The sequence below is a fragment of the Suricata suricatta genome, chromosome 16, assembly GCF_006229205.1.
Source record: "Suricata suricatta isolate VVHF042 chromosome 16, meerkat_22Aug2017_6uvM2_HiC, whole genome shotgun sequence".
NCBI lineage: Eukaryota > Metazoa > Chordata > Mammalia > Carnivora > Herpestidae > Suricata > Suricata suricatta.
Genome location: NC_043715.1, coordinates 58,783,470 through 58,810,479, shown reverse-complemented (window position 1 = coordinate 58,810,479; position 27,010 = coordinate 58,783,470). Strand labels below are relative to the sequence as shown.

At 55.3% G+C, this 27,010-nt stretch overlaps 3 protein-coding genes across 15 annotated transcripts in view; 2 read left to right on the top strand and 1 right to left on the bottom strand.

The window, feature by feature from the left end:
* The window catches only part of ZSCAN18 (zinc finger and SCAN domain containing 18), a 27,355-nt gene extending 18,685 nt beyond the window's left edge, over positions 1 to 8,670 (top strand). For 4 of the 5 annotated variants that reach the window (XM_029926429.1, XM_029926431.1, XM_029926428.1 and 1 more), the window contains exons 2-7: positions 1,019 to 1,559; positions 2,168 to 2,284; positions 3,343 to 3,434; positions 4,452 to 4,551; positions 5,631 to 5,723; positions 6,898 to 8,670. In XM_029926429.1, coding sequence (XP_029782289.1) covers positions 1,157 to 1,559; positions 2,168 to 2,284; positions 3,343 to 3,434; positions 4,452 to 4,551; positions 5,631 to 5,723; positions 6,898 to 7,628 — 1,536 coding nt within the window. In that variant the 5' untranslated portion in view covers positions 1,019 to 1,156 and the 3' untranslated portion in view covers positions 7,629 to 8,670. The remainder of the gene's footprint in view (positions 1 to 1,018; positions 1,560 to 2,167; positions 2,285 to 3,342; positions 3,435 to 4,451; positions 4,552 to 5,630; positions 5,724 to 6,897) is intronic. The other variant, XM_029926432.1, reaches the window with a different exon arrangement.
* Positions 8,671 to 12,243: 3,573 nt separating this feature from the next.
* On the bottom strand, positions 12,244 to 22,006 carry ZNF135 (zinc finger protein 135). Of its 3 annotated transcripts, XR_003904075.1 has the most exons (4): positions 21,622 to 22,006; positions 17,375 to 17,501; positions 17,039 to 17,111; positions 16,145 to 16,578 (listed from the first exon to the last, which is right to left on the bottom strand). XR_003904075.1 is itself a non-coding variant. In XM_029926411.1 (3 exons), exons 2-3 carry the CDS (start codon positions 17,406 to 17,408, stop codon positions 12,934 to 12,936), a joined length of 1,740 nt encoding a protein of 579 aa, XP_029782271.1. In that variant the 5' UTR covers positions 17,409 to 17,501; positions 21,622 to 22,006; the 3' UTR covers positions 12,244 to 12,933. The 3 variants fall into 3 exon arrangements, 1 of the variants encoding a protein (XP_029782271.1); XM_029926411.1 differs by lacking the exons at positions 16,145 to 16,578; positions 17,039 to 17,111 and adding an exon at positions 12,244 to 14,639; XR_003904076.1 differs by lacking the exons at positions 16,145 to 16,578; positions 17,039 to 17,111; positions 17,375 to 17,501 and adding an exon at positions 20,129 to 20,211.
* LOC115281125 (protein enabled homolog) overlaps positions 21,303 to 27,010 on the top strand; it is a 12,713-nt gene continuing 7,005 nt past the window's right edge. For 2 of the 7 annotated variants that reach the window (XR_003904086.1, XM_029926451.1), the window contains exon 1: positions 21,303 to 21,562. Coding sequence is in view for 2 of the 7 variants with exons in the window: in XM_029926451.1 (XP_029782311.1) it covers positions 21,312 to 21,562 (251 nt within the window). In the remaining 5 variants the exon portion in view is untranslated. Of the gene's footprint in view, positions 21,563 to 21,954; positions 22,262 to 26,849; positions 26,935 to 27,010 lie in introns of those variants that run through there. The other 5 variants (XR_003904094.1, XR_003904088.1, XM_029926450.1 and 2 more) reach the window with 4 other exon arrangements.

The window sequence follows — 27,010 nt, the reverse complement described above, 5'->3', positions numbered from 1 at the left end:
CCCCCCCCCCCCCCCCCCGCCGTCATTCCCTACTCCTGGCCAACTTCTGCCTCCCACCTGGTTCTGTGGGTGGGTCAGGCCAGGTTTGCAGTTCTCTGGCATTTCCAGAAAGAGATGCTGGTTGTCCACTGATCTACATTTGACCCTTGAACAAGGTGAGGGTTAGGGCATACCCGAAAATCCACATATAACTTTTGACTTCCCAAACATGTAACTACCAGTAGCCTGCTGTTGACCGGAAACCTTACTGATCACGTAAACAGTCGATTAACCTGTATTGTATATATGCTATATACTGTGTACTGTATTCTTACATTAAAGTGAGTTAGGGAAAAAGTGTTAAGAAAATTTTACAGAAGAGGTAACCTGAGCCTGGGTGGCTCAGTTGGTTAAGTGTCTGACTTTGGCTCAGATCATGATCTCGCGGTTCATGGATTCAAGTCCTGCATCGGGCTCTGTGCTGATAGCTAGCTCAGAACCTGGAGCCTGCTTCGGATTCTGTGTTTCCTTCTCTCTTTGAGACGCTGCTCCCCTGCTGACGCTGTCTCGCTCTCAAAAATAAATAAAACATTAGAAAAAAATTTTTTTTAAAAAAAGGAAGAGGAGTACTCCTGGTACCTAGCCCTCCCAAACATGAAAAGAAATCTGGGATCTACCCAAGTCTGGCATGATACCCCTAGCATGGAATATGCGTTGTTGGACTGAACTTAGTAACATTTAAAAATTTTTCTCTCTGAAAGTGAGATCGTCCTGTAACTTTTCTTTCTCCTGTGACTGATTTATTTATTTAATCCTGGTAATAGCCATCTTACAAAATGAAATGTCACCTCCAACTTTTTATTTAATTTTTATCTGTACACGTACAAGACTCTTCTGATACTTAACAAGTGGATTGCTTGGAAATCTGTGTGGACTCTGGGCGTGGAGGGTGGGGCTGAGGAGCTCAGCCCCTTGTTGGGGTCTGGATGTCCCATGACTTCCTCCTCACTGTGTAGGCGTATCTGTCTGTCCTGTGCAGGTCTGGGCTGGGCTGAGATCCCAGAGCATCCCGCCATCGCTGGTGTCCCTCCCTTGAAGTTGCAGTTACGTGAACTCGCCCTTCACGACAGGTGCCCTGTCCCAGGCCAGCCACATTTCCCGGCACAGGTTTGGAAAGATGTTGCCTTTGGAGAAGGCGTTTGCCACCCCCAGGAGCTCCCCAGTGCCCCCAGACCTGCCCATGCTAGGGTCAGTAGCTGAGGAGCAGCAGGAGGACTGCAGGAGTGATCTTGAGGAGGTTCCTGCCAACCTTGAGTCTTCCCGCCTGCATTTCCGGAACTTCATCTATGAGGAAGCAACCGGGCCCCACCAGGCCCTGGACCAGCTGTATGACCTGTGCCGCCAGTGGCTGCAGCCCGAGGCGCACTCCAAGGAGCAGATGCTGGAGCTGCTGGTGCTGGAGCAGTTCCTGAGCGCGCTGCCTGACAGTCTAAGGTCCCAGGTAGTGGCCCAGAATCCTGAGAACTGCCAGAAGGCAGCCTCCCTGGTGAAGGACCTCGGCATGGCCCTAGAGGAGTCAGGTGAGGCCGTTACCCCAGAGGAGAACACAGTACAGAGGAGATAGGAAGAGGGAGGCCGGCCCTGGGAGGGGTCAAGTTGACAGCATAGGGCCCAAACTCCAGTCAGCCTGAGAGCTGACTTCTCCCGTGTATGAGAGGTACAGAGGCGAGCAGCCCTGAGCTGCTGGGGTAGCTCCTTTGCAAGGATACAGCCCCACCACCTTGCCCAGAGTTGCCTCATGGGCTGGGAAGGCTTCCTCGGCTCCTGCCCTCACATCTGCCTTCCAGATATAAGGAAACAGGAGGAACCAGCCCCTTAAAAACAGTAAATGTCCTGGGTATCGATTTCTGTTTCCTTAGCACGGGAAGAGCAGGAGCACTTGGGTTGGTTGGCCAGAGTCTCCACTCTATCAGAGGGCGGGGCCTGGGCGACTGCTGGTGATGAGGTCCCGGAGCCTTTGTCCCCACCCACCCCCTGCAGGGTCACTGTGTGATTGTTAGCACATCTCTAATGTCCCCTTAAGTGCGAATGGGGATGCTGTCGAGTCTGCCATGGGGCCATCCACAGCTTTGAGCGAGGGGCAGTGTGGGCAGCACGCTGAGCCTCTGCCATCTCCTCTTTTTACCAGATGGGTCTGTGACGACTGGCGAAGACGAGGAGTCCGGCGAAGACGAGGAGTCCGGCGAAGACGGGGAGTCCGGCGAAGACGGGGAGCCCAGCAAGGCCGAGGCAGCCCCCAACACCTGTGAGTGGCCGGCTCGGCCTGGGGCGGGCGTGGGCCTGGGCCGGGTTGGAGGAGGGCACGAGGGAGACGCCGTAGAGGTCCTCGTGGGAGCCAAGGCCTGGCAGTCTGTGCTGTAACTGTGACTTCTTCCTGTAGAGTCTGGTGGACATGACAGGTGTTTGTAGTTTATCTTCAGAGATCGTGCAGCTTGTACATGCTTTACCGTAAACACTGAGAAGCAGTGAGAGACAAAGAAACTCTCCCCACGCCCACGTGCCCTCTGCAACTAAAACCAAGTGCTGTGCCCTGGCGTGCGGCCCTTCATCTCCTGTGGGCACACATCTCAGCCAGGAGGCCGCACAGAGCCTGGGGCCAGGTTCCTGGGGGCTGATGGGCTCGTGCGGAGCTCGTGCTGTTTGCGTGGAGCGGTGTCTCCCCCCGCAGGCCCGTCCAGGCAGCGGCCGGGGCCGTGTCCTCACCTTCTTGGCATTTCACAGGATCAGCCCTTCCTTGACCTGGAGTTGGGATTTACGGCCATTAAGGTTTCTGCCACTTCCTACAAATGTGCTGTGAAACGTCCCCAGGCATGCGCCTGGGATGGATGCTCTGTGAGTGTCGGCGGGTTCCACAGGGTCACTGGACAGAGGACATTTCTGCGTGGTTGTGCGGAAGCTTTGTAACACGTATACTGCCAGTGCACAGGGTGCCTGTTTGCCCACATCTGTGCCATGTTGTGTCATTGCTTTTTAAGATTTCCGCCAATCTAATGGGTCAAAAAGTGTTACCTGCTTTGTGGCTTTCGTTAGAATTTCTGGGGCCACTACTGACGTTGAGATTTTTGCTTTCTTCTTGGTTACTCTGTTCTGTCACCGGAGGACAGTGGTAGGGTCCCTTGAGCTTGAGACCTACTGTGATACGAGTGCTCACATCTTCTGCCTCTGAGTCTGACAACTCTTCACTCTCTTCCTGGGGCCTGTGAGCGGCGGGGGGCGGGGGGGGGCAGTAGGGTCTCCCTGATTGGCTTGGGCTGCCCAGCTCTGTGACACTAGTCTGCTCAGGTCTGTGTCCCCTTCTCCTAGCCTGTCCTGCTTCAGACCCTGTGCTTCTGGAACAAGAGTGCAACAGGGACAAGAAGTCCGAACAGCCCAAGCCCACGAAGGCTGAGCCGAAGGTGGGTGGAGCCTGTCTTGTCTAGGGTTCACAGGACCTGCACCCAAGGAGGAGGAGCTGTCCCCCCAGCTCGTTAGGCTCTTTCCCTGCCCCCAGCATTAATAGGCTGCCAGCGGCCCTGGGGAGAGGTGGAGGCCCGGCCGTGGGAGGGGGGGATCTGGGCTGAGGTTCCCGGGCTGCACACTTAGGCTGCTCCCTCCCCAGGAAGCCAAGAATGGGTGGGGGTGAGGCAGGGAGAGGTCTCTGGGATCAGAGCAGAGGGCCTGAGTGCCCCCTTGGGAGTGCTGGACACGTGGCCCCTGTCTGTCAGCCCCCCACCAGCCTGGTTTGTGGGGACTGCCTGGCCCCAGTCCCTCTGGCCGCTTCCAGCGCCGTGGCCGGTGGTTTCCTCCTGGTGAGCGCACTCTTCCTGCTGCCACAGCCACCGCCTCACTTCCTGCCAGGCCAGCTGCCCCCGTCCCGCAGGCTCCTCTCCCCGCATACCTTCTGCACTCTGGGCCCGAACGTGCCTTCTCCCCTGCCCGGAGACTCATCCCCAAGCCTTCATGGGCCCCCTGGTGCACCTGACTACTCTGGCCTTTGTCATGGGTGACTGCTCCTCCTAAGGGCAGTAAGCGTGGCTGTCCTGGCCCCCTGGCCCCTCGGTGCCGGCCTGGGGTCCATGCAGGGATGGAGGAGTAGGAGACTTCGGGGTTTTGCCCTTCCAGGGGACATTTGCTGACATCAGGATACAACTTTGGTTGTCATACTTGGGTGGGGAGGAGGTGCTGCTGACATCCCGAGAGAAGAGGCCGGGGGACATCCTGCAGTGCCCGGGCCAGGCCCTTCCAGGAGAAAGTCCACAGTGCTGGGGCCAAGAAACCCAGCCCCCGTGTGAACCTGGGATCCAGGTGCAGGGCCTGCAAGGCGCTGGGTGGGAACCCCCAGGATGGTGCCACCCCTGCTGTGCTCACCGGGACCGAGGGCCTACCCTCCCTCTGGACGGGAAGCCTCAGCCGTGGTGGTGCTGCCATTTCAGAAGCTGACGTTTCCAGAGGTGCCTCTGTATCTGGGGGAATGGGGCCACCTGGACCCGGCAGAGGAGAACCTGAAGACCTTCCGGAAGCTGCTTCTGTGGGGTGAGACTTGCCTGCCACAGCCTCGCGCTGCGCCCTGTGTCCTCTTCCAGGGGCAATGGCCTAGGGGATTCTGACTCCCATGTGGAGCTTTGTTTAAGGCCCCACAGTGTTTGTTTTTTTAATGTGTGTTTGTTTAAAAAATTTTTAATGTTTATTTTTGAGAGAGAGCGAGCGAGGAGAGGGGAGGGGCGGAGAGAGAGGGAGACACAGAATCCAAAGCAGGTTCCAGGCTCTCAGCTGTCAGCAGAGCCTACCACACAGGGCTCAAACCCACGAACCGCAAGATCATGACCAGGCACCCCCGTGTTTATTCACTTTTAAGAGAAAGCATGCATGCAGGTGGGGAAAGGGTAGTGAGAGGGAGACCTGAAGCAGGCTCCATGCTTACAGCGGAGAGCCCGATGCAGTGTGAACTCAAGAACCGCGAGATCATGACCTGAGCCAAAGTCGGACACTTAACCTACTGAGCCACTCGGGCGCCCCCAAGGTCCCACGGTGTTTTAAACGAATTTGACCATGAATGAGTTTGCTGGTGTCCCCACCTTGGCCCCCTCCTTCTCAGTCTACAGGGTTGACTCCTGCCAGAGCCCTGGGCTTTTGAGTTTGCAGCCCCTGCTTGTAGGACCCATAGCTTCTGAATGTGGCAAGGCTTCCTGGCCCTAGTCGTCAACTTTACCGTCATCCTTGGTGCACAGATGGGGCCTCTTGGCCTCCGTCACTCTTCACTTTTGAGTGGACATTGTTGCCCATGACACCGGCCCCAACACGAACTTCCAAGCTCTTTACGATTGTAGTGTTATGTTCTTTTCTGACTTTATGTTGAATTTCCCCACTTCCCTGTTGGCCCCTGGCTCTGTCTCAGTGGACTCTCTTCTTCACCCCTTCCCCAGTGTTCTCAGAGCCCCCAGCGCTCCAGGGGTCTGAGCGAGGCAACTTTGGTGAGTGTCCCACGGCAGAGAAAAGGACTGAGGCCTGCTGCCTGCCTTGGCCAGTCCGCGGGGCCTGACATGCAAGGTTGGCTGCTTTCTATTCTGGTTTCAGTGTCTCTCTCAGTTTTTGTGTTTTTCGCTCCCACTCAGGGTTTCAGCTTGCCCAGCCTGACGACACCTACAGGCTGGAGACTGAGGAGCTTCGGTTGGTTGATACAGAACCACCGGAAGGCAGCTGCTCAGGTGAGGCCCAAGCGCTGTGGTGAGGCCGGGGCAGAGGGGGTGCCTTTCCGAGGCTGGTGGAAGCTCCTCCCAGCTCCTCAACTTTGACCTCGCTCTTCTCCCACTACCTGTGCCATACTTTGGCCGCTCCCCATGCAAGCGTCCAAGCAGGAGGCAGGAAACTGTCGTAACGGTCTTTCGCTGTGTGACAAGCTGCCCCCAAACCGAGTCCCCTGAACAGCAGCGGTGTGGGCTGTTAGTATCGTGGGCGTTGCGGGCCAGGCGGCTGTCCCGCTGCCTTTGCCGGCTCGGCCGGGCTGGCGTGTCCCCGGTGGCCTCACTCACGCCAGCAGTAGTTAGTGCTGGCTCTTGCCAGGCGGCTCTGCTGAGGCCGTCAGCCCGTGCTCTCTGTGCTACCTCGCTGAGCGGTTAGCTTGAGCTTCCTCATGGCATGGCAGCTGGGTTCTGGAGCATTCCAGGAGGGGAGGCACCGTTGTACAGGTGCTTTGCAAGCCTTTGCTTGTGTCATGCATGCTTAACGTCTCGTAGACCACAGTAGATGACGTGGCCACGCCAGTGTGCATGGTTTATATGTGTGCATGTGTGGGGGAGGCACGCCCCAGGGGCCCAAATCCCAGGAGACAGGCTTCATTGGGGGCCGCCATTGTTAACACGGTAGTCACTGCCAAAGGGATCATTTGGCCCTTCCTGGTGAGGGATGCAGGCTCCCCCCAGCTCATGGCTCCATTGCCAGTGTCCACGGGGGGTCCGGGATGGCTGATGTGGCTCCCACATCCAGAGCTGCAGGAAAGAGGAAGCCCCTCCACACCCCTTACACTTGTGCATCCATCCCATTGGCTAGAGCAGCTTCAGCTGCCAGGCAGGCTGAGAGTGCTGGTAGGCGGGCAGTCGTGAGTTCAGGGACTGCCAGGAGAGGGAAGACAGATGGGGACACACGGCAGTCTTGTCAGTGATCTTGTATGCACCCATTACCGCTGGGTTTGTGGAAGGAATTGACTGATGGTGCGCATGCAGAGCCCTCTTGGGTCCTCACCCGCTTCCCTTTGCTCCGGCTTTCCATCCTGCCTGTATGCAGTCCCCGGCCTGCAGCTCGAGTTAGCTTTCGTGCTCACATAGCAGCTTGCTTCTCTGAGCCCGAGGGGGTCGGACTGCTCACATCGTGACCTTGTTTCAGCGGGCAGGAAGTGGCAGGAAAGTAAAGAGGGCATGTGCGAGACACTGCTGGAGAACCTCACAAGGGAAGTTCTCGTTTGCCCCGTGACTCCAGGTGCTGCTCCGGAGGAGGGAGAGCAGCCTCAGAAGGTTCCGAATCCTCAGGAGAGGGGACCAAACCCTGTCCCCAGAGCCCAGAGGCAGTCAGTCATCCGGGAGCCAGCCCAGGATAGGGGCACAGCTGGGGAGAGCCCTAGTGTGCCTGTGGCTCCAGCCGCCTCGCGCCAAGGCCTTGGAAGAAAGAGGCCCCACTCGAAGGACGGGGGCAGGCAGGGGCCTGAGCGCGTCTCCAGCCTGAGCCACCTCCAGCAGCACCCCGTGGAGGAGCCCGCTGCAGCGGGCCGCGGCGCGGCCTGCTCCGCTGCCGATGAGCCCGGGCTGTCCCGAGGGAAGCCCTACGCGTGCAGCGAGTGCGGGGAGACCTTCGCGTGGATCTCCCACTTCATCGACCATCTCCGAAGCCACAGCGGCAGGAAGCTGTACGCGTGCCCGGGCTGCTGGAAGACCTTCCACTTCAGCCTGGCCCTGGCCGAGCACCAGAAGACCCACGAGAAGGAGAAAGCCTACGCGCTGGGGAGGGTCCTGGGACCCCGCCCTGCTGCGTGTGGCACCCGTGCCGGCGGGAGGTTCCGTGGGCTCCCGGGATATGTGGCGGGTGACGTTTTCCCTGCGCAGCCTGAGGCTCAGAGATGAGCCGCTTTGCCGTAAGTGTCCCAGAGGACAACGTTGCCTGCCAGATTTCCCAAGCAATGTACCCGCTGCTTTGAAACCCTCGCGTGGCTTCCTGCAGTATCTGTGTGGACGCAAGTCTGTCTGTTCCCTAAATGAGCTAATGTGGCTAAAGCACTTAGAACCCGGAAGGGCCCACAGGGAGCCCTCGTCACCTTGTAAACACACCCATGCAGACACCCATGTGCAAGCATGAGCTGTCAGGTGGGAAAGAACATTCCCCTTTCTTCCCTAGCCTTTTTAGCACCACCCACACATCGAAGCATTGTCATTGTGCCAAGTGTAGAGTTGCCTTCAAGTGTGTGATCCCCTGGCCCGTGCCGAAGTCAGCTTTGTCTCTGTCCTCTTGTCCTCTTGTTCAAGCTCCCTACCGCTTCGGTTCCAGCTCTTTGGTCTTTTCGGAAACCCCTGATAGCAGGTTCACTTCTGAATCCTCAACTGCAGATCGTTTCCTAGTTAAGCACGTGTCTGTGTGTGTGTGTGGCGTGGCCTCACAGAGGTCACAGACGTGCTTGGAGCCTGGTGCTGCAGCATTTTCAAACCATGCTAGTGAATTGTGAAATCAAGTTAGTGGGCGGTCGCCAGCATTGCAGATCAATGAAGGAGAATTAAGTAGGGTAAAAACCCATCGTGTAGTAAAGGCAAATACTGTTTTGTGAAACTTTTCAGCGATGTATCTAAATCTGAGACTTGGATGCAACGTAAGATGTATTTCTTACTCAGGGGGAGGGTCATGATCAAAGCACGTTGAAACACTAATAAGGGTTGATGAGATGTGTCTGCCTGGGCACGTGGAAACTTAATTCCTTGGGCTACATAAGGTGATCTTGGTTTTTGCATTTGATCTCAACTTAGAGCATTGCTTCTATTGCCTGAGCATGAACTTAACTGCTTCTTGTAGATAAATTGGCGCCTCTTTCTGTCATTGTGTTTGAGCAGGTGGTCTGTTGTGATGATGCCCGAGTCACAGATGCTTAACCTAATAAAGGATTTTTCTTCACTCACATGACAGTCTTGTGTTTGTTGCTATTGCTTGTGCGTGGATGGAAGGGAGACTGTGCTCCATGTGGTGATTCGGGGATCCAAGCTCTGTCCCTGAAGTGTATCTGCTCTCCACTGGCCCCCTGGAGCATGTGGGGAAGACCGTACTGGCTCACTTGGGAGATGACACATCACTTCCACTCAGGTATCCTTGGAGAGACGTGATCTCGTGGCCTCAGTCATGTGGAAGGTCTGGGACTGTACTAGGTTCCTGTCTCTGCCATGATCACCGAGTTTAGTTGTCCTCTTCACTGTCTCCCCCTCACTCCCATCCCAAGCTGAGTGTGGCTCTGGTAATCATTAAATATATATGTGTTTAATTCAATATATCTGGTAATAATTAAATATATACATATGTATTTATTTATTTGCCCTCTGAACTGTTGTTCCCAGCCTAACCCATGAGCATGCCTCTCCTGCCGTTGGGGTGGGTCTCACTGTCAGCTTCAGGGCCACTGATGGGTCCATTATCAGAAAGCCTGGCTCTCTGTTTCCTATCGGATGTCTCCTTTAGTGCACAGCTAGATGTCCGTGCTTTTGTTTATATTTTCATATTTTCATTTGGAAATAATTTCAAACTTGTAGAAGAGGCACAAAAATAATAAAAGTCATCCAACCCCACTTAGGTGAACACTCCCCCGCTTGCCTGTCATCTGTGGGCCCCCCACTCCCCCGTACACACACCTGGGAGTGCCTGATGTCCACGTTCCTACTGCTGGTGAGGATTTCCTTTCTTCAAAGTACTGTCCAGTTTCTCGACCTTTGAGTTACTTTTTCCCGTTAACTAATAAAGCAGTTTGCAGGGAGGTGCTTTAAAATAATGCAAGTACCCTGCTTCTCACCAAAATCTCCACCTCCCCACCCAGGAATATCCTCCGCTGAGGAGTTTTGCCAGATGGTGGAAACATTTTGGTTACCTGACACCAGCCCCCCTCTGGGACTGCCGGCCAGCCCTGGGCATTCTGCTGCGTAGCCAGCACCTCCTTTCTCTCCCATTTATTTGTCTTCATTACCAGGATGGACTGAGGGATTCATGTGTTTTCAGTGTTTTTTCAAGTTTTATAATGTATTGCTGCCCTTAGTAATTTTGGCGCTCAAATTGTCCCAGATGTGGCCAGTGAAAGTCCCTTCAAGAAGGCTCCTACATCCTGTGACATGCCTCCATCATTTAAAAACATCTTTTTAATGTTTATTTTTGAGAGACAGCGCATGAGGGGGAGAGGGGCAGAGAGTGAGGGAGTCACAGAATCCAAAGCAGGTGTCAGGCTCTGAGCTGTCAGCACAGAGCCCGATGCAGGGCTCAAACTCATGAACTGAGAGATCCTTTCCTGAGCCAAAGTTAGACCCTTCACTGGCAGAGGCACTGAGGCACCCTTCCATCATTTTTTGAACTTCTTTCTCTTTCATATAAGATGTTCCAAGACTAAATTGTTTCTACCCTGAGATCAGCCATTCTTCTAGTTCTAAAGAACTGGTTCTTTTTAGTGTAGCTTTTCTGAGACCAAATCTGAGCGGCAAGGCATCTTCTGGTGAGCTAGCGACTGTTGGTGCACAAACTATTTTTGCTCCATCATGTGTGAGACCTCGCTGGGAACTTGAAGTCTGAGGTGCCATAAAAACTGCGGGGTTCGAGTCACCCTTGAATGCCTGGCGCAGCTGGGAAGGCTCGTGGGTGAGGACTGCTCACTGGAGCCCAAACACAGAGCCTACCTGGCATGGACTTCCTGACCACATGGTGGCCTCCTGGCAGTGGGAGCTTTTTTTTTTCTTAATGTTAATTTATTTTTGAGAGAGAGACAGAGCATGAATGAGGAAGGGGCAGAGAAAGAGAGGAAGGCACAGAATCCGAAGCAGGCTCCAGGCTCTGAGCTGTCGGCACAGAGCCCATGTTGGGGGTGGAACTCGTGAACTGTGAGATCATTACTTGAGGTTGAGGTTGGGTGCTTAACGGACTGAGCCACCCAGGTGCCACAGTCGGGACTTCTTATATGGGGCGTCTGGGGATTCCAAGTACATGTGTCTCCCTGAGCAAGGTGGAAACTGCATGGCTTTTTCTGAACTTGCATTCACCCCGTTCAGTTTCCCTTGTTGGTCTTCAACTTTTGTGTCAGTAATTGAGACAGATCAGCAACTATCCAAGTAAGTCGGGCCCTCTAGTCAGGAGTGCATTCACCCCCGAAGTTTTTCTGACGCTCTGGCTGGAACTTCCGTCGCTGCTGTGGCACCACTAGGGGGGAGCTCTGATACTGGGGGTGCCTCCCCATGATTCCCAACACTGCTGTATTCCTGTTTGTATCATTGTGGGGGCGGGTGAAGAGGGGCTGAGTGGGAAGGCAAGAGCTTGCGTGACTCAGTTTGTCAGTGATCTGGCGCTTTCAGAGGACTGCTGAAGGGTGTGTGGGTGGATTCCATTTTTACCGAACTGCCCTGGGATAGAGGAGCCTTAACATGTTTCCCAAACGTAATGTTCTTTTAAGAATTCTATTCCTAGAGAATCTGAACCCTGCACAGTTGGCTGACATATTTTCTACACTGGATCCCGGGGTAGGAACCTGGTTTCCTTGAGGACAAGAAGCTACCTACACAAGGATAGAAGCACAGGACATGGGGGATGCACATAATAAAGGGAGAGGGACAAAACAGCTGACCGGGGGACTGAGGCTGAGCTGTCCTGCCCAGGACAGCCATCGATCAGCTACATGTGGCAAATGAGCACCTGAAAGGAGGCCACAGCCAATAGAGATGTCCTGCAGATGTAAAAGAAACACCGGATTTGGAGGAAGTAGTATTGAGAAAGCAAGCAAAACAACTCCTTAGTGGTTTTATATTGACGTGTTGAAATGGTAATATTTGGGATATATAAGGACAGATATTAATTTCACCTGTTTGTTGCTTGTTATGTATATTTTTAAGTCTATATTTATTTTGAAGAAAGAGGCCATGAGTGGGGGAGGGGCAGAGAGAGAAAGGGTGAGAGAGAGAATCCTAAGCAGGCTCCATGCTGGCAGCCCAGAGCCTGATGTGGGGCTCAATCCCACAAACCGTGAGACCATGACCTGAGCAAAAACCAAGAGTCAGACGCTCAACTGACTGAGCCACACAGGTGCCCTACCTCTTGCTTTTTAAATGGGACTCTTAGAATATTTAAATGTACCAATGTGGCTTGCATTTCTACTGGAGACTGCTGTTTTCTTAAGTAGCTTTTAAATGACTATGACATTCCAAAAAAAAAAAATTTTTTTTTTAAAAGAGGAGGAGGCATTCTACAAGCATAGTAGGGACTACTGGAAGACTATTTAAAATATGCTCCCCTAACGGAGAAATTTCAATTTAACTGGAAGCTTATATCCCAGCATTGTGATTGGAAAATCAAGCCGACTGATATTACCCTTGTGGCCTGTGACCAAAGCCAGCCAATGTAACTCAACTATGGGCTCTAATGAGGATGGCAAGTCACCGTTCAAGTGTCATTGTTGTCAGAGAGGCTGCTGTTAGTGAATTCAGGACACAGTGTAATACTATGGACCTTCACAATAAATTACACAAAAACAAAAGCTTATTATACACTGGGAAGGAGACTCCATGAAAAAGTACATTTCTCAAGGGATAAACCTTGCAAAACATAGGGTTCCAGTGTGGAGGTGCTGTTGTTCAGAAGATGGGACAAAGGAAAACATCTTCCTTTTTCTGAAACATCATCTGTGTTTTAATGCCCGTGGGTAACCTGTAGAGAAATTCATTCATAGTTGCCTTGCTCCGTTCATAAGCACCCAGAAGAACGTAATATGCGATACTAAATTCTGAGTGTATGTGTTTCCTGTATATGAAAAGCATTTGTTGGGTTTCTCACCACTTTGCAAACCTCTGGTTTGGAATATTGTGAATCCTTGGACAGAAGCTATCCTCTGCTCCACTACATCCTCCCTCCCCCCATTTCTCTCCTTTGTAGGTTCTATCATGTAGCATTAGTGGACACTCATGACTGACAGTCCTCAACACTGACGAGCTCCGTGCTTCCCTACTACTGATATCTGGGGATGGATGTCCTAGAGCTCAGTATGCCCACAATCATTTCCGTCATTTCTCTGAGGGTGTGTGAGGCATATATTCCGTGTGATGGCTTGCGCTTGCATATATTTGTACTGTTGCCATTAGGAACGACGGGGTCAAGTCTAGGAAGGGATGAGCTATGACTTAAGGCTTTCCCACGTCCTAGCGCACGTGAGGTCTACCCAGTATGAGTTCTCTGGTGCTTGGTGAGGGACGAGCTGTGTGTGAAGGCCTTCCCGCAGTCCCTGCACTCATATGGCTTCTCTCCCGTGTGGATCCGCCGGTGCTGCGTGAGGTGGGTGCTCTGCCTGAACGATTTCCCACAGTCCTGACACTCGTAGGGCTTCTCGCCGGTGTGCGTGCGCTCGTGCTGGCTGAGCGACGAGCTATGGCTGAAGGATTTCCCACACTCGTTGCAGCCGTAGGGCTTCTCCTTGGTGTGGATCCTCTGGTGTTCCACGAGGAGCGAGCTCTGGCTGAAGGCCCTGCCGCACGCGTTACACTCGTAGGGCTTCTCGCCGGTGTGCGTGCGCTGGTGCTGCACGAGCGGCGCGAGCTGGCTGAACGCCCGGCCGCACTCGCAGCACGCGTACGGCCGCTCGCCTGTGTGCACGCGCCGGTGCTTGGTCAGCGACGAGCTGTGGCCGAAGGCCTTGCCGCAGTCGCCGCACGCGTACGGCCGCTCCCCAGTGTGCACGCGCGCGTGCTGCGTGAGATGCGTGCTCTGGCGGAAGGCCTTGCCACAGTGGCCGCACTCATACGGCTTTTCGCCCGTGTGAGTGCGCTCGTGCTGGCTGAGCGAAGAGCTGTGGCTGAAGGTCTTGCCGCACTCATTGCAGCCGTAGGGCCGCTCGCCCGTGTGGATCCTGCGGTGCTCGGTGAGCAGCGTGCTCTGGCTAAAGGCCCGGCCGCACTCGCCACACTCGTACGGCCGCTCGCCCGTGTGCGTGCGCTGGTGCTGCAGCAGCGGCGTGATCTGCGCAAAGGCCTTGCCGCACTCGCGGCACGCGTACGGCCGCTCGCCTGTGTGCACGCGCCGGTGCTTGGTCAGCGACGAGCTGTGGCCGAAGGCCTTGCCGCAGTCGCTGCACGCGTACGGCCGCTCCCCAGTGTGCACGCGCGCGTGCTGGCGGAGGTGCACGCTCTGGCGGAAGGCCTTGCCACAGCGGCCGCACGCGTAAGGCTTCTCGCCCGTGTGTGTGCGCGCGTGCTGGCTGAAGGACGAGCGGAAGCTGAAGGCCTTGCCGCACTCGCCGCACGCGTACGGCTTCTCGCCCGTGTGCGTGCGCGCGTGCTGGGTCAGTGGCGCGATCTGGTTGAAGGTCTTCCCACACTGTGGGCAACGGTACGGCTTCTCACCGGTGTGGATTCTCTGGTGTTTGGTGAGGGCCGAGCTGTTTCGGAAGCCTTTCCCGCACTCAGGACACTCGTACGGTCTCTCCCCGGTGTGCGTCCGGTGGTGCTCCAGGAGCGCCGAGCTGTGACCGAAGGCCTTGCCGCATGCCTGACATTTGAAGGGCTTCGCCTCTGCGAGTGTCTTCTGCCGAGCGTTGGACCCTGGGTCTGGCTTCGCCCTCCTGCCGCGAGGCCCCAGCACGTGGAGGCCTTGGCCTTCGCTTTCCGGAGTCATGGGCTGAGTTGGGAGACGGGCGCTCAGACTTAAGTTTTCCCCAAACCCATCCGCCTGCTGCTGCTGCATGGGTGTCTTCACCACATGGCTCTCTTGGCTCTCACAACTGTGTCCCCTGCGGCCCTCTGCATTGTTGCCCTCAGAGTACCACAGACTACCCCACAGACCCCTTTCTGCCAGAATACTGCTGGGTAGTCCTTCAGTGATGTCTTGCTCTGGAGCTGACACTTTGGTTTTGGGTCTGGTTTCCAAATCTGGAAGAAATACAAACAATGGAAATGTTCCTTGTCATTGAGGGGAAGGCTTTGGGGTAGGTGGGTGGATGGAAGAATAAAACCGATGGGTTTGAAAGGTTCAAGGCACAAGTGGCGTTGACCACTTAAAAATACAGTTTTGCAAGTCAGGGAAGGAACTGGAGCAGGAGAGGAAGCTCCGAGAGCAGCCGGGGGTGGGGAAGCCGGCACAGGGGCCTGAGCGGGGCTAGCAAGGGGAGCACGGAGGAGAGGCAGGGAGACGATGCAGAGCAGACAGAAGACATCCAGGGGAGCTGTGGACGGACGCCCCAGGCTGGAAGGAGCAGAGCCATGGCCAGGCCCTGGAGAAAGCAACCGCCACTGCGCCAGATAGTGACAGAGGAAGAGCGTGTCACAGGGGAAGGACGGCCCGACCCAGCTCTCCCACCGCCCAGGTCCGCTTTCTGCTTGGTGCTCGGGCTGCTGTCCCAGCTTCCCCTCAATGTGAAGAAACCCACCGGCTCCCCAGGCTGGAGGCCGCTGGGAGGCACGTCACCGGAGGGTGGGTGAGCCACCTGAGCTGTACGGGAGGGCCTGGCTCTGGTCTGTCGGGTCCTCTCACCGCCTGAGAGCTCCCGCAGGGCAGGGCTTCTGGCCACCTTGGCCTCCCCCGCACCCCACCCTCAGCTGAAGCTGGCAGATGTGCCGAGCAGATGCACCCCCCGTCCTTCCTGGTAGGACTGCCTCCCTGCCCCAGTTCCCGGCCCCTTCTGCACAGCTGGGTCCATCCCAGCACTGGACTGGCCTGAAGGTGTGACACAGGCGCCTCGCCCATTAGGTTATACTCCAGTGAAGTGTTCAGGGCAAAAAAAAAAAAAAAAGGTCAAGCCAGGTGTCACTGGCAAAACAGCGGCTCAAAGACGTCCCTATTCATACTCCTGGAGGTGGTGAGGAACGGAGGCTGCCAGTCCTTGCACCTTAGTTAGTTGTCTGAGATCACCCCGGTTACCGGGCTGGGCCCCAGGCGACCGCAGGGTTCTGGACTGTGGGAGGGAGACAGGAGGGCCAGGGCCAGAGGGACGGGAGAGGACCTGAGGGCGGTGCTCACTTGGAAGACGGACAAGGGTGTGGGCAAAGAACACGGGCCCCTGTGGAAGCTGCAATGTGAGAGGAGCTGGGTTCTCTCCAGGCGCCGCGGGCGGAGCGAGGCCCTGCTCACGCCTGGAATGTAGCGCAGGATGCCCATTTCGGGCTTCTGGCCTCCAGAGCGAAGATAATGTGTGTTGCTTTAAGCCACAAAGTTTGTGGCAATTTTTTAGCGGAGCCATACAAAGCTAATATTCTAGGTAAGGGCTGGTTACCCCTTTTGCTGGGGAGACTCTGTCCTGATCCCCTCCCACATGCCTGCCATGGGTGGGACGGCCCTACTGCCCACAGAGTAGGCACTGGTCTAGGAACTGGATAAGCTGTACAAGGAGCAGAACCCCCACGGGCACATGAAAAAGCCTGGACTGGATCCAGTCAGATAGATGAGTCATAAATGCTTCTGGGGCTTAAAGCACTGAGGCTGCAGGGTTTGTGTCGTAGCCAGACAGGCTGGTGCCCGCTCCAGTGCCTTTGCACTTGCTGTTCCTTCTGCCTGGAACTCTGTCCTCCCAGCTTGTTCCATGGCTGCACTGTTCTCGTGACTCAGGCTTCGGCTACGTGTCGCTTCCCTGGAGTGAGCGTTCTCTCCGCTCAGGGCCTCCCCACACCCCTGGCCTCTGCCTCATGGCCTGCCTCACTTCCTCAGCATTTATCACGTGCCAGGAGCATCTTGTGCAGTTCCTACTTTCCCCGTCCATCGTGGCTCCTTCCCTCACCAAGACTGTAAATTCCATGAAGGTGAGGTCTTGGTCTCGGTCACAGCAGAAAGGGTGTTCGGTGCAATGTTTCTAAAAGAGTGAGTAGTCCGTTTGCCCTGAAGAATGCGAGAGCAGGAATGGAGAGTGCCCAGGGTGCAACCAGGGCCCTCCCCTCACTGGGCACACCCCTCGGGGAACCCCATTTTCTACCACCCGTAGCTCCTTTTGCTCCGGCAGGGAGATGGCATCTAGCTTCGGGAGCCAACGTCCAGCCCAAGGGGAAGCCTGCAGAGTGCACATTTGTGTCCCGGGACCCTTCCCAGCCCTCCGTCCCCTCCACCTTGTCTTCCAGGGCCCAACTGCATGCAGGTCCCAGAGGCCACAGTTATAGCAGCCCTAATGTCAGGTTCTTAGGGCCCCCACCTCTGGCTCTGGGTGGATGTGTGACCCAGCCCAGCCAATCAGGTCCTGCTGCTTCCCCAGCACCTCCCCCCCCAACAGTGACCAGTGTGGAAGGGACCTGGCCACCACACCAAGACAACCCAGGGTCCTTCCGTGGGTGCGCAGGACACAGACCCTGTCTTTTCCGCTGGTCTCAGACACAGAAGAGGCAACTGGACAGCTCTCTTCTTACATTGGAGGGACCCATCTGCAAATGGAGGCAGAGACAGAGGGAGGAGGCGGGGAGGGAGAGGGCTACTGACAGCACCACAGGAAGACTCAGATCTGCCTTGGGATCCGCTTCTGACATTTTCAGTGGGATCTGTAACTTGCAACCAAACATCAGGTCTCTAAAGCCTAAAATTCATCCTAGGTATTTGCCTTTTGGCCTAGACCTAACCCCGCTTTTAACCCAGGAGAGCTAGAACCTGTGTTGGGGGCAGACCAGCGGGGGCTCGAGTGTGGCCTTACCTACAGAGACCAGGAGCCTGAAGGTCTCCAGCATCACATCACAGTGCAGGGTCCTCTGGGCGGGCTCCAGCTGCCCCCACTCCTCCTGGGTGAAGTCCACAACCACGTCCTCAAAGGTCACTTGCTCCTGAAACATCACACACAAATGTCCTCACCCAGGCCAAGCCCGGGGCTAGGCTCCTTCTGGGAGCAGCTGTTGAACACGGACATCAGCCGGGCTGTGGGGCGAGGCGGGTGGTTCTCAGGGCCGAGGATTTGGGCTAGGTTTTCCCATGGGGCCGGGGAACTCTGCTGGAAGGAAAGGGGGTCTTAGGAGAGAAGAGGACATACCCCAGTCCTGCAGACACTGGAACCCTGAGATGCCATAATGATGGTGACTGAGGGAGGGGTATGAAGGAGCCCTGGTGGCGGGGGGCAGAAGCCTCCCACGCATCAGTCAGAACGTCCAGTGGTCCACCCCTGCAGTCACCAAGGTGCACACGCCTGTAAACCTACAGTGTGTATTAACCATAGCTGAATACAAAGTGAGGAGACAGAAAATGGCCAATGAAGTGGTGGGAATAAGCAAATGAACCAGATGTGGGGTCTCCAGTGACATGACCCCTGGGGACTGTTTCCTCATCTTGAATTTTGGACCTTTAAACATTGCAGTAAAAATACGATCCTCAAGGAGAAAGGCTGCTGGCGTGTTCTGGGGGCATTTCCCATCATTATCACGCTTGCACATGTTTTCTGAAATTTCCACGAGGCCGGTTTCTTCCATGACTGGGTGGGGAATTCATAAGTTTCTTCAAGGGACGTGAGGGTCAGGGGCACAGATGTCCTCCACAAAGGGGGCTTCCATCGCACCAAATCACTTGCTGTGGGTGGCCAGGGAGCAGAGGCAAAGTCCAGGGCCTTACCTTGACTTCGGGTGTCACTGCCCCATGCGAGGGGGGAGAGGTGCCCAAATACTGGATCCTGGCCCACCTGGAAGTATCTGTCTCTGCTAAAGCTTCTCTCCCCAGAGGAGAGGGGCTGTGGGGCAGGAACTAGGCTGCTAGAGGGGTGGTGCCTTCAAGACCCAGCCCTGGACCCAGAAGACAGGGCTTCAAACTCCAACCCCAGGTACACCCTTTAATGTTTGTTTATTTTTGAGAAAGAGACAGACAGACAGACAGACAGACAAAGCATGAGTAGGCGAGGGGCAGAGAGTGAGGGAGAGACAGATTCTGAAACAGGCTCCAGGTTCTGAGCTGTCTGGACAGAGCCTGACATGGGGCTTGAACTCATGAACCACAAGATCATAACCTGAACCAAAGTCAGACACTCAACTGACTGAGCCACCCAGGGACCTGTCAGGTACATCTTTTAAAGCACTCAGTGCCTCCCTGCCCTTGTCCACAGCTGGTGAGGACCCCCTGAGGGGGTTGTTGGGAGAACTGAAGGAGCTGACGTGATGTGTTTACCCCGGGCCTGGCGTACAGTGTGAGCCACCATGCGGACAGGCATGCTGGGGGGCTTGGAGGTTTTTATTTTCTTTCACCAATTTCCCTACTGCCCCCACATTTTCCAGATGTAGTGGGTCTCAGCGATTATCTGCAGGGTCACCATTCTGGGCACCAGAGATGCCATGGAAACGAGATGCGCACCTGGCCTCGTGGTACGTGTGTGCGAGCTGCAGGGTCAGGGAGCTGGCCACAACTCAAGCCCCAGGACGCGCCAGTGCTCCAGTGAGAACGGGAGGGGTGCTGCTGGGGCAGCCACGCAGAGGTCTGCAAGAGCCACGAAGGCGGCAGGATGCGTGCTCAGCACGGGGGGCCTCACTGGGAGCAGGTGGTCTGAGGCCGGGCTCGGCCACCCCCGGCATCGGGGCCTGTTTCCCTACTGCAATCTCATGGGGCTGATGTGGGGGTAGAAGAGGGTGAAATGTGTCCAGCACTGACCACGGGGTTTGGCACCTTTACTGTTCCATCCATTCACTGAGTGCCTCCTGTGTGCTGGGCCTTTGCGTGCGGCAAAAATGGTCAGAACTGCTTCGCAAGGCCCTGGGCCCCGTGCAGCTGGCTGAGGAGCCCGTTTGCCGGCTCGCCGCCACCTGTGTGCGCCTGCTCTTCACGGAAAGTGCTTGGCGTGGTTCCACTTCCAGGTCTTTGCTCACGCTGTTCCCCTGCCTGGAACATGCTTCCTGTTCTGGAATTGGAACTAGAATTCCGGCTGCCAGTCTGGACCGGCCCTTCCCCTGCAGGTCTCGGTTTGGGGGCCACTTCACAGGGAGGCCTTCTGGGCTATACTGGTTAATGCCTTGTGGCCAAGCCCATCTTCCTCTGGATCTCATTTCTCTGCATGTCACTTGGCACATTTACATTTCTATTAGGGACTGTGAGCCTCACGGGGATGGTGATGATTTGCTCCTCCTGTCTGTTCCTGCACCTGCAATTCCTAGAACAGTGCCGGGAAAGCACCTAGTTGTCCATGGCAGGTGCTAAGTACCTGTCGCCCTAAGGGACTGGATGGAGACGAGCTGAGAAAGTGGGATGGATGAGTGCTGTCTGCCAGAGTAGAACGGGGCGGGTGAGGGAATGAGGGAGATCCCCTCTGAGGCGATGAGACGTGAGATCCGCACGAGGATAATGCTGGACAAAACACATTCCTGGCAGGGGGCAGAACACGGGCGAAGGCCCTGAGAGCAGAATGAGTCGGGAGGGGACCTGAGGCCGGGCCGGGAGGCCTGAGTGTGACAACGGCGGCGGCGGCAGCGGCGGCGTACTCACCGGGGCCCGGGGGTGAGGAGCCCGGCGGTCATCCCCTCCTCCTCTGGCCTCTTCCAGGGAGAGCCAGCTCCTCTGCAGGCAGTTCTGGGGGAAAAGGGGAGGCAAGAGACCAGGCAAGTGCCTGTGGTGGCCGGAAACCCCACAGCCTGGCATGTGTGTACGGGAAGGAGGAGCTGCAGCTGTGGGAGCCTGGACCCCTGCACTCAGGCCAAACCCAACAGTAATGAAACCTCAGCTTGGCATTTTCCGGGCACCTACCGTGTGCCCAGTGCTATTCCACGCATTGTGGACAGAGTATCTAGAATTTTCCTACTCTGCTTCACAAATACGAAAAGTGAGGGCCACAGTGGGCAAGGGGGACACTCCCAGTTGCCCAATAGGGTGATGACTATTCCTGTTACAATGAGAGAAAGCTAGACAGTTATGGGGTCTTTGGGCATTGTATGCCTCAGTTTTTCCCTCCCACAGAATGGGAGTGGTGACCCAACACAAAGGTTATAGGAATTAAGGTGTGGAAAGGGCTAAACATGGAGTCTGGCAGGCAGCCAAACAAGTGAACACGAAGTATACACCACTGATGCTGAAAAGAAAGCCTCCTGCTTCAGTGACCATCTATTTAGCTCAACATGCAGGCCCTCACAAGCTCATCTCTGGCTCAGTGCCCCAAATGAAACTCAGGCCAAAGGCAGTAGGCATTTTCCTGATCTCTTTGTGCCTTCCCTTCATGACCCTGATTCTGTCTCATCCTGCTTGTGCCCTGTGGTCTTCACAGCAGTTTCTAAGATGGGAGTTATCTTGTTCAGTAATGTGTTAATGGGTTTCTTATCATCTCCCTGACTCCCTGATTCCCCTGGAGACCCGGGGGGGCGGGGGGGAGACAGTGTTGGGGGCTCTTGGGTATACGACTGGACCTGGCCTTCAGGGCACTGGAACATGTGCTCGCTGAATTAATGAAGGAGAATGGATGGTACCTAGCCTGCAGTTGGTGCTCAATAAGACTTTAATGTAAGGAGTCTGTTTTCTGGGTTCCAGGCGGCTGGGATTAAAGTCTTCTGCATTTGGTCTCCCTCATCATCATCCTGAGAAACCCCTCAGTTAAGTGAAGCCCCAGAGGTGACTCCACAATGGGGCCTCGGCCTTCCCCACCCTCCGAACCCCGAACGTTCCAACAAGGCAGGGGAGGGATGCAGGTCAGGTTGGCTCCAGTCTCTTCAGGGTCGGGCCAGCTAGGATCTCTGACTGTGACCCCGAAGCCGGAGGGTCACACCCCTTTTGCCAAAACCGTGTTCCGTCCCCCATCCCAACCTCTCCTCTCGGACCCGGAGACACCTCCACCCCCAAACCGGGCCCCGCCCACTCGGTTACCCCCTATCGCCCCCGAAGATACCCGCCCCGGACCCAAAGCAGGAAAAGGTACTCTACACAGACGCATATGGTAAGACCCCGGATGCCCTCCCGTATCGGCCTCCCCCGTTCCAGCCACCCCAGTCTTACCAGCCGGACCACAGGACAAAGGCCTCAGCCGCCACCAGCTGGGTCTGCGCCTGCGCAGGCGGACGCCCAACTACAGCTCCCAGAGGGCGGCGCGCGCACTTCCGGTCGTTTCCTTGCTCGCCCCGTCTCTGCCCTGGGCCGTGGCTGTTGGGCTCCGAATCCGAGTTCGGCCGTGCTAACCGAACCGGCCGGCCTTAGTCTCGCCTCCCCGCGTCAGAACTCTCCCACGTCGCATTCCCTTGTCTGATGGCCGGATAAATGCCGCGTCCGCCGTTGGCTGGGACTGCGCCTGCGCGGGCGGGCGCCGAACTACAACTCCCAGAGGCCCACGGGCAGGTTCCGTGCGCCTCTGCCCCACCCGTCGTCGCGCGGGACCCGAGTTCTAGTTTTGACGCCTGTACTTACAGCGCCCTCGCGAGTGTCCACTCCCCGCGGGCTGTGTTGTGAGCCCTGCGGACGTCGCGCCCGAGTACTTACAGCGGAGACTGGCCCAGGACTAGTTTAGACAGAGTGGTCAGGGGGGTCAAGGGGACGCTGAGCAAAGGCTGCGGGAAGAGCCTGGGGAGCAGTCTCCGGACCCGGGGCACAGCCGCGCTAAGGCCGCGGCGGAGGCCAGTGAGGAGGCATTGTGAGCGTCCAGGTGAGTCCCCTCGGAGTTCCAACACACTGCTTTCATATTGGGAATTGTGCCGTAAACTTTATTTGTTGTGAAACCAACCGGTGTTTCCAAAAATCAAACAAAACGCAAGACAATGACACACACACAAATTAAAACGGAAACATTCACTAAGATGCCAAACACGAGAGCCGTTTACATTTTGCCACGCCGACTCAGACTTGCAATACTTAGTACAGGGTTCTAGGAAACATCGCGTGGTGGACATGTTTTACATTGCTTCACGTCATTGTCAAATGTGTGCATTTATACAGCAGCGTAATATTTAAAGCCCATGTGCCCTCAGTGACTGATTTTGTCATTCGCTGAACATTGACCAAGGCCTGCCAGGCGCTGGGCCCCGGGTACAGCAGCGAACAGTGGACCAGGCGCCAGTGGACAAGGTGTGCACATTCGCCATTCCCCACTCAAGCCAGACTTACTTTCACTGATGTACATGGACCATCCCTGGAGCAGTGAGTGGAAAGAATCTAACCAAGGCTGAGCCATGTGCACGTGCCCCTTTAAGAATGACTGATTTATTCAAATCAGGGCTTGCATGCTAAATTTGAAGCGGAGAAAAAGTGTTAAGACCAGGGCATTTTTTTTCTTTGATTACAACAATGTATTTGAAAGAAGAGAAGACAGAATTTTCATGTTAGGGAAAAACCTAGCTGGGTACATTTTTTTTTTTTTTTTACCTATAAAGACACTTGAAAAAATTAGGCTGATTCTCAACATGAGTGAAAGACCTTACGTTTCAAAAGCCCTAAGATAGTGGTTGTTATGAAAAAATATAATGGATGGCTCAAAATCAGAATGCACTGATGTAAACGAGGCAAAGACAAGCTTATTGGCTTTTCTGTAAAGTGTCTTGTACATTCAAAGACTATAAAGGCCCACGTTTTGATTGTCGTACTGAACGCCACCTGCTCTTCTCTCTACTACAGTATGAAGGCTTTAAAATATACATAAGACTCTCACCTGCAAACCCAAATGCAAAGAGATTCTTAATTTTTTTTGTTTTTTCTTCCACAAAATGTGTACTTTTCTCCCTCCCCCACCCCTCCCACTTCCCTTTTACTGGCTCAAAAATATGTACATGTACACACTTCTCATGATGAAATCTTTTTTTAAAGAGATCTGGGCATAGTCCTGGTGATGAGTTGTTGACGGTACCATGTAGACTTGCCTGCTCGTGGGGACACACCCCAGCCCTAGTACTGAGCCATGTTGCTCTACATACCTCCTTTGAGACTTGACCCTCTGTTACCTTCCTCTCCCCTTCTATTCCTTGTTTTTTTTCCAACCAACTTTCACAAACTCAAATGCCTGCAGGGTCTGGGCTCTGTTTGAAGGGACGGATGCTGACGCTCTGGCCCAGTGATGCCATGTGGACGGGTAACTCAGTGTCCCAGATCTGAACTTCTCAAAAGAAGCCAAAGATTTGGATCTGTGTATGAGATCTCTTGATTCACAGGGTATTTAAAGAGTTTAAAAACACTGTCCATTAAAGGCCAGCTCTATGCTGCTTTTGCCACTCCAGACCATATTGGTAACTAGCGGCTGGACCCCACTCAGGCCAGTCTTGACTTCCTCTAGCCACACGGGTTGCCCCCACCTGACTGTGACAGGACCCCACCAGGAACAGGTGCATTAGAAATAAGTGTGGCTTTCAAGAATTTCTACAGTCATATTATGGATAGCACAACTTCATCACACTCTACTTTTGTTAAATTGTTTGACGTATACATTTAAATATATTACAGTGTTTATCCTTGTGGATATATTTCATCTTTTAAGAAAATCATTTTGGGAGCCTCAGAACGTAGCAGTGCCCAGGCCTCTTCTGCTCCACAGGTCCTGGCTTCGATAGGGAGGAGGGTGGTCTGTTTGCCTCTGGTTCCCTGGAGCGTGAGATGGTGAGGACTTGTGCTGCATCACGGCACCCGGCGCCCAGCCCAGCAGTTGCGCGTGACAAGAGCTGGAGGACAGACGGGTCTGGGAAGCGCCCCAGTGGGCAGGTGTTGGGGTCTTTCGGGGGATACGGGCAGAGGAAGGCACAGGGTGAGCCAAACATGCAAGGAGTGAGGAGAAAGAGAAGAGAGGGGCTGGGGCTCGCTCTCACTACAGCTTGAGCAGCATCCTGGGACTAGGCAGGCTGGCAGTTAATTCAGTTTGGTGGGTTTGGTGAACCGGGATTCGGAGGAGCGACTCTCCAGGCCCAGGGCCCTGGGCCACATCCTTGCCCCTGTCAGCCAAGGCAGAATGTGTTGAGGGGGGCCTCCCATGGCGCTGCCAGCCCCCCTCCTCAGAGATCCAGTTAAGGCTGCCTTGGCTGATCCCTGCAGCGCTGCGGCGGGGTCTTGGCAGTGGCTGCGGCTCACTTACTATTTGGTTACCATTCACCCATTCTCATGAAGAACTGGTCTGGGCCAGGTGCTGGCGAAATGCTGCAGTGAAGACTTTTCTGAGCAGAGGAGGCATCCTCGAGGAGGTGAGGAGGCTCGGCATGGGAGTCATTGTGGACACAGGCAGGAACCGAGTGCACACAGGAGGCCAGCCTCTACCACCTCAGCGCCGAGAGTGACTGAAGCGGGGAGGGATTCGAGGCAACTGGTCTTCTGGGCTTTATGTCATCTCAGCGTGTCTGTTTCAGAGGGTTCTGGCTGGCTGTGGGTACTGGATGGGATGGAAGGGAGTGGGCTGGACACAGAGTTCGCCTAGAGACACCTGCAGGCATCCAGAGATGGAGAAAAGAAGATAGAAGAGAGAGGGAGGCAGGTGCGGTTAAGTGCGGAGGAGCAAAGGAACAGGGCAAGCCTGGGGCCTTGGAGGGTGGGGAGACAGCATGGAGGCTTGCACCAGGGTTCTTTGGACAAGCTCAGGTGGAGGACTGAGGGACAGCAGGCGGATGTCTCTGGAGGACAGTTCGTCTGTGGGATACCGAGGCAGACATCTTGGGAGATTTCTCCGGGTTCAGGAGCTGTTGGCGCAAGGATGGTGGGGGCCCACGGCAGTCAGGGGCCTGACTGATGCCTTGCCAGCGGCAACCCCCACTCTCTCCCGCAGTCCTGCTCCCACCCAGAGAGCTACGAACGTACTCCGGCTTCGTGGGATCGGAATGAAAACCACCTTGGAATAAACTGGTCACTAACCGGTGGGGACACTGATAATTCCTTGTCCACGTATTCTGTCATCTTAAACATGCCTGTCCATCTTGTGTGCCAAAGGCTCAGGGGCTGACTGTGGGGCCAAGACCCCCTCCCTTGCCACCTGAGCTCCAAGAAGAAACTGCGCTTCAGCAGGATGAGAAAGAAGGTGCTTGGGAAGGGAGCGGAAGCCCACAAGAAATTAAGGCGTGGAGCAGAGCCAGAAGCCGCGGTGAGGATAAGCCGAGAGGCAGGAGCGAGGCAGGAGCGAGGTCCGGAGGCCCGGCTCGAGAGAGCTCCAAGGAGGCAAGCGCAGCAAATGGCGCGAAGGCAGCGGAGGGACCTGCATGGCCCAGGAGGGTGCCAGGGGACACAGGCTACAAATGGGTGCAGGAAGGAGGCAGCTTGGTCAAGAAGCAGCAGTGGGCTGGGTGGGGTAGGTCCAAAAGAGTTTTCCAGTTGAAAGGCGACTTATGGATGATTAAAAGGAGAAGGTCTCTGTTCATGTGGGGTCAGAGTCAATCCAACACTATCCAAGTTAAAAACAAAAACACTTATAAGGCGTGTTTTGGCGTTGCGGGCAAGTGGCGCCCAGCGACGAAAGGGTGGAGATGGATGCCAAGCTGAATCCAGGTGCACGTGGGCCATCCCCAGCAGTGGTGGGGTGAACTGACGCACCTGGGTGATCCAACACCTGCTCGTGGGAGATCCAGGGTGACCATAATGCCAGATTTTTATTTGACATCTATGGTTCGAAAAATGTTCGCGTTTATCTGGGGGAAACCCAGCAGCTCCACAAAGGTCATTCTGTGAGCCACATGGAGACGTGCAGGTCAGTTTTGGTCAGACCTAAAAATCCTAAAATCCTTCCATAGAGCAAGCAGATTAGTAGGTATCAGGGGCTGAGAGAGGGGAGTTGGGAAGTGACTGCTAATAGGTATAGGGAACCCATTTGGGAGTGATGAAAATGGTCCAGAATACATGGGTGGCACGACCATACACATGTACTTAATGCCATTGAATTGTGCATTCTGAGTAGTTAAAATGGCAAGATTTAAGTTGTGTGTACTTTATCAGAAAAAGTGAGAAAGGAAAAGGCGGGGCTGGGACAAAAGAAAAAAGAAAAGAGGGAAGGACCACCTAGAAGAGCCCCTTGTGTGCCAGGCGCCCAGGGGCCGGGCGGCAGGAGGTGGCCTGCCCGGGAGTGCGGGAGGGCCGCTGGGTGAAGGGCGCCCCGGGAAAAGCTCCTGGAACTGGCGCTGGCAAAGCTCCGCTTCGGTCGCTTGCGGAACACAGACGGTCGACCGCCGAGCTGAGCGCGGCACTGGGGGTCGCTGTCGCCCAAGGAACGCGGCAGGCTCGGCGACAATCACAAGCGGCGGGTCCCGGGTCGCCTACAGGGCGAGTCCGCCAGGGGTCGCTGTCACCCGAGGAACGCGGTGGCGGGGGTGGCGGGTCCCGGGTCGTTCAGCTGGACGAGCCCTTCAGTGATCGCTGTCATTCGTGGTAAGTGGTAGGCGCGGCGACACCCGGGAGATGAGGTGGGTGCCCGGTCGCCCCACAGGACGAGCCCTCCGGGGGT

Coding starts and splice junctions, on each gene's coding strand:
- ZNF135 (XM_029926411.1), bottom strand. CDS start 17,408: ATGCTGGAGACCTTCAGGCTCCTGGTCTCTGTAG. Junction 14,640..17,374: donor CAGGCTCCTGGTCTCTGTAG/GTAAGGCCACAC, acceptor TATTTCTTCCAG/ATTTGGAAACCAGACCCAAA.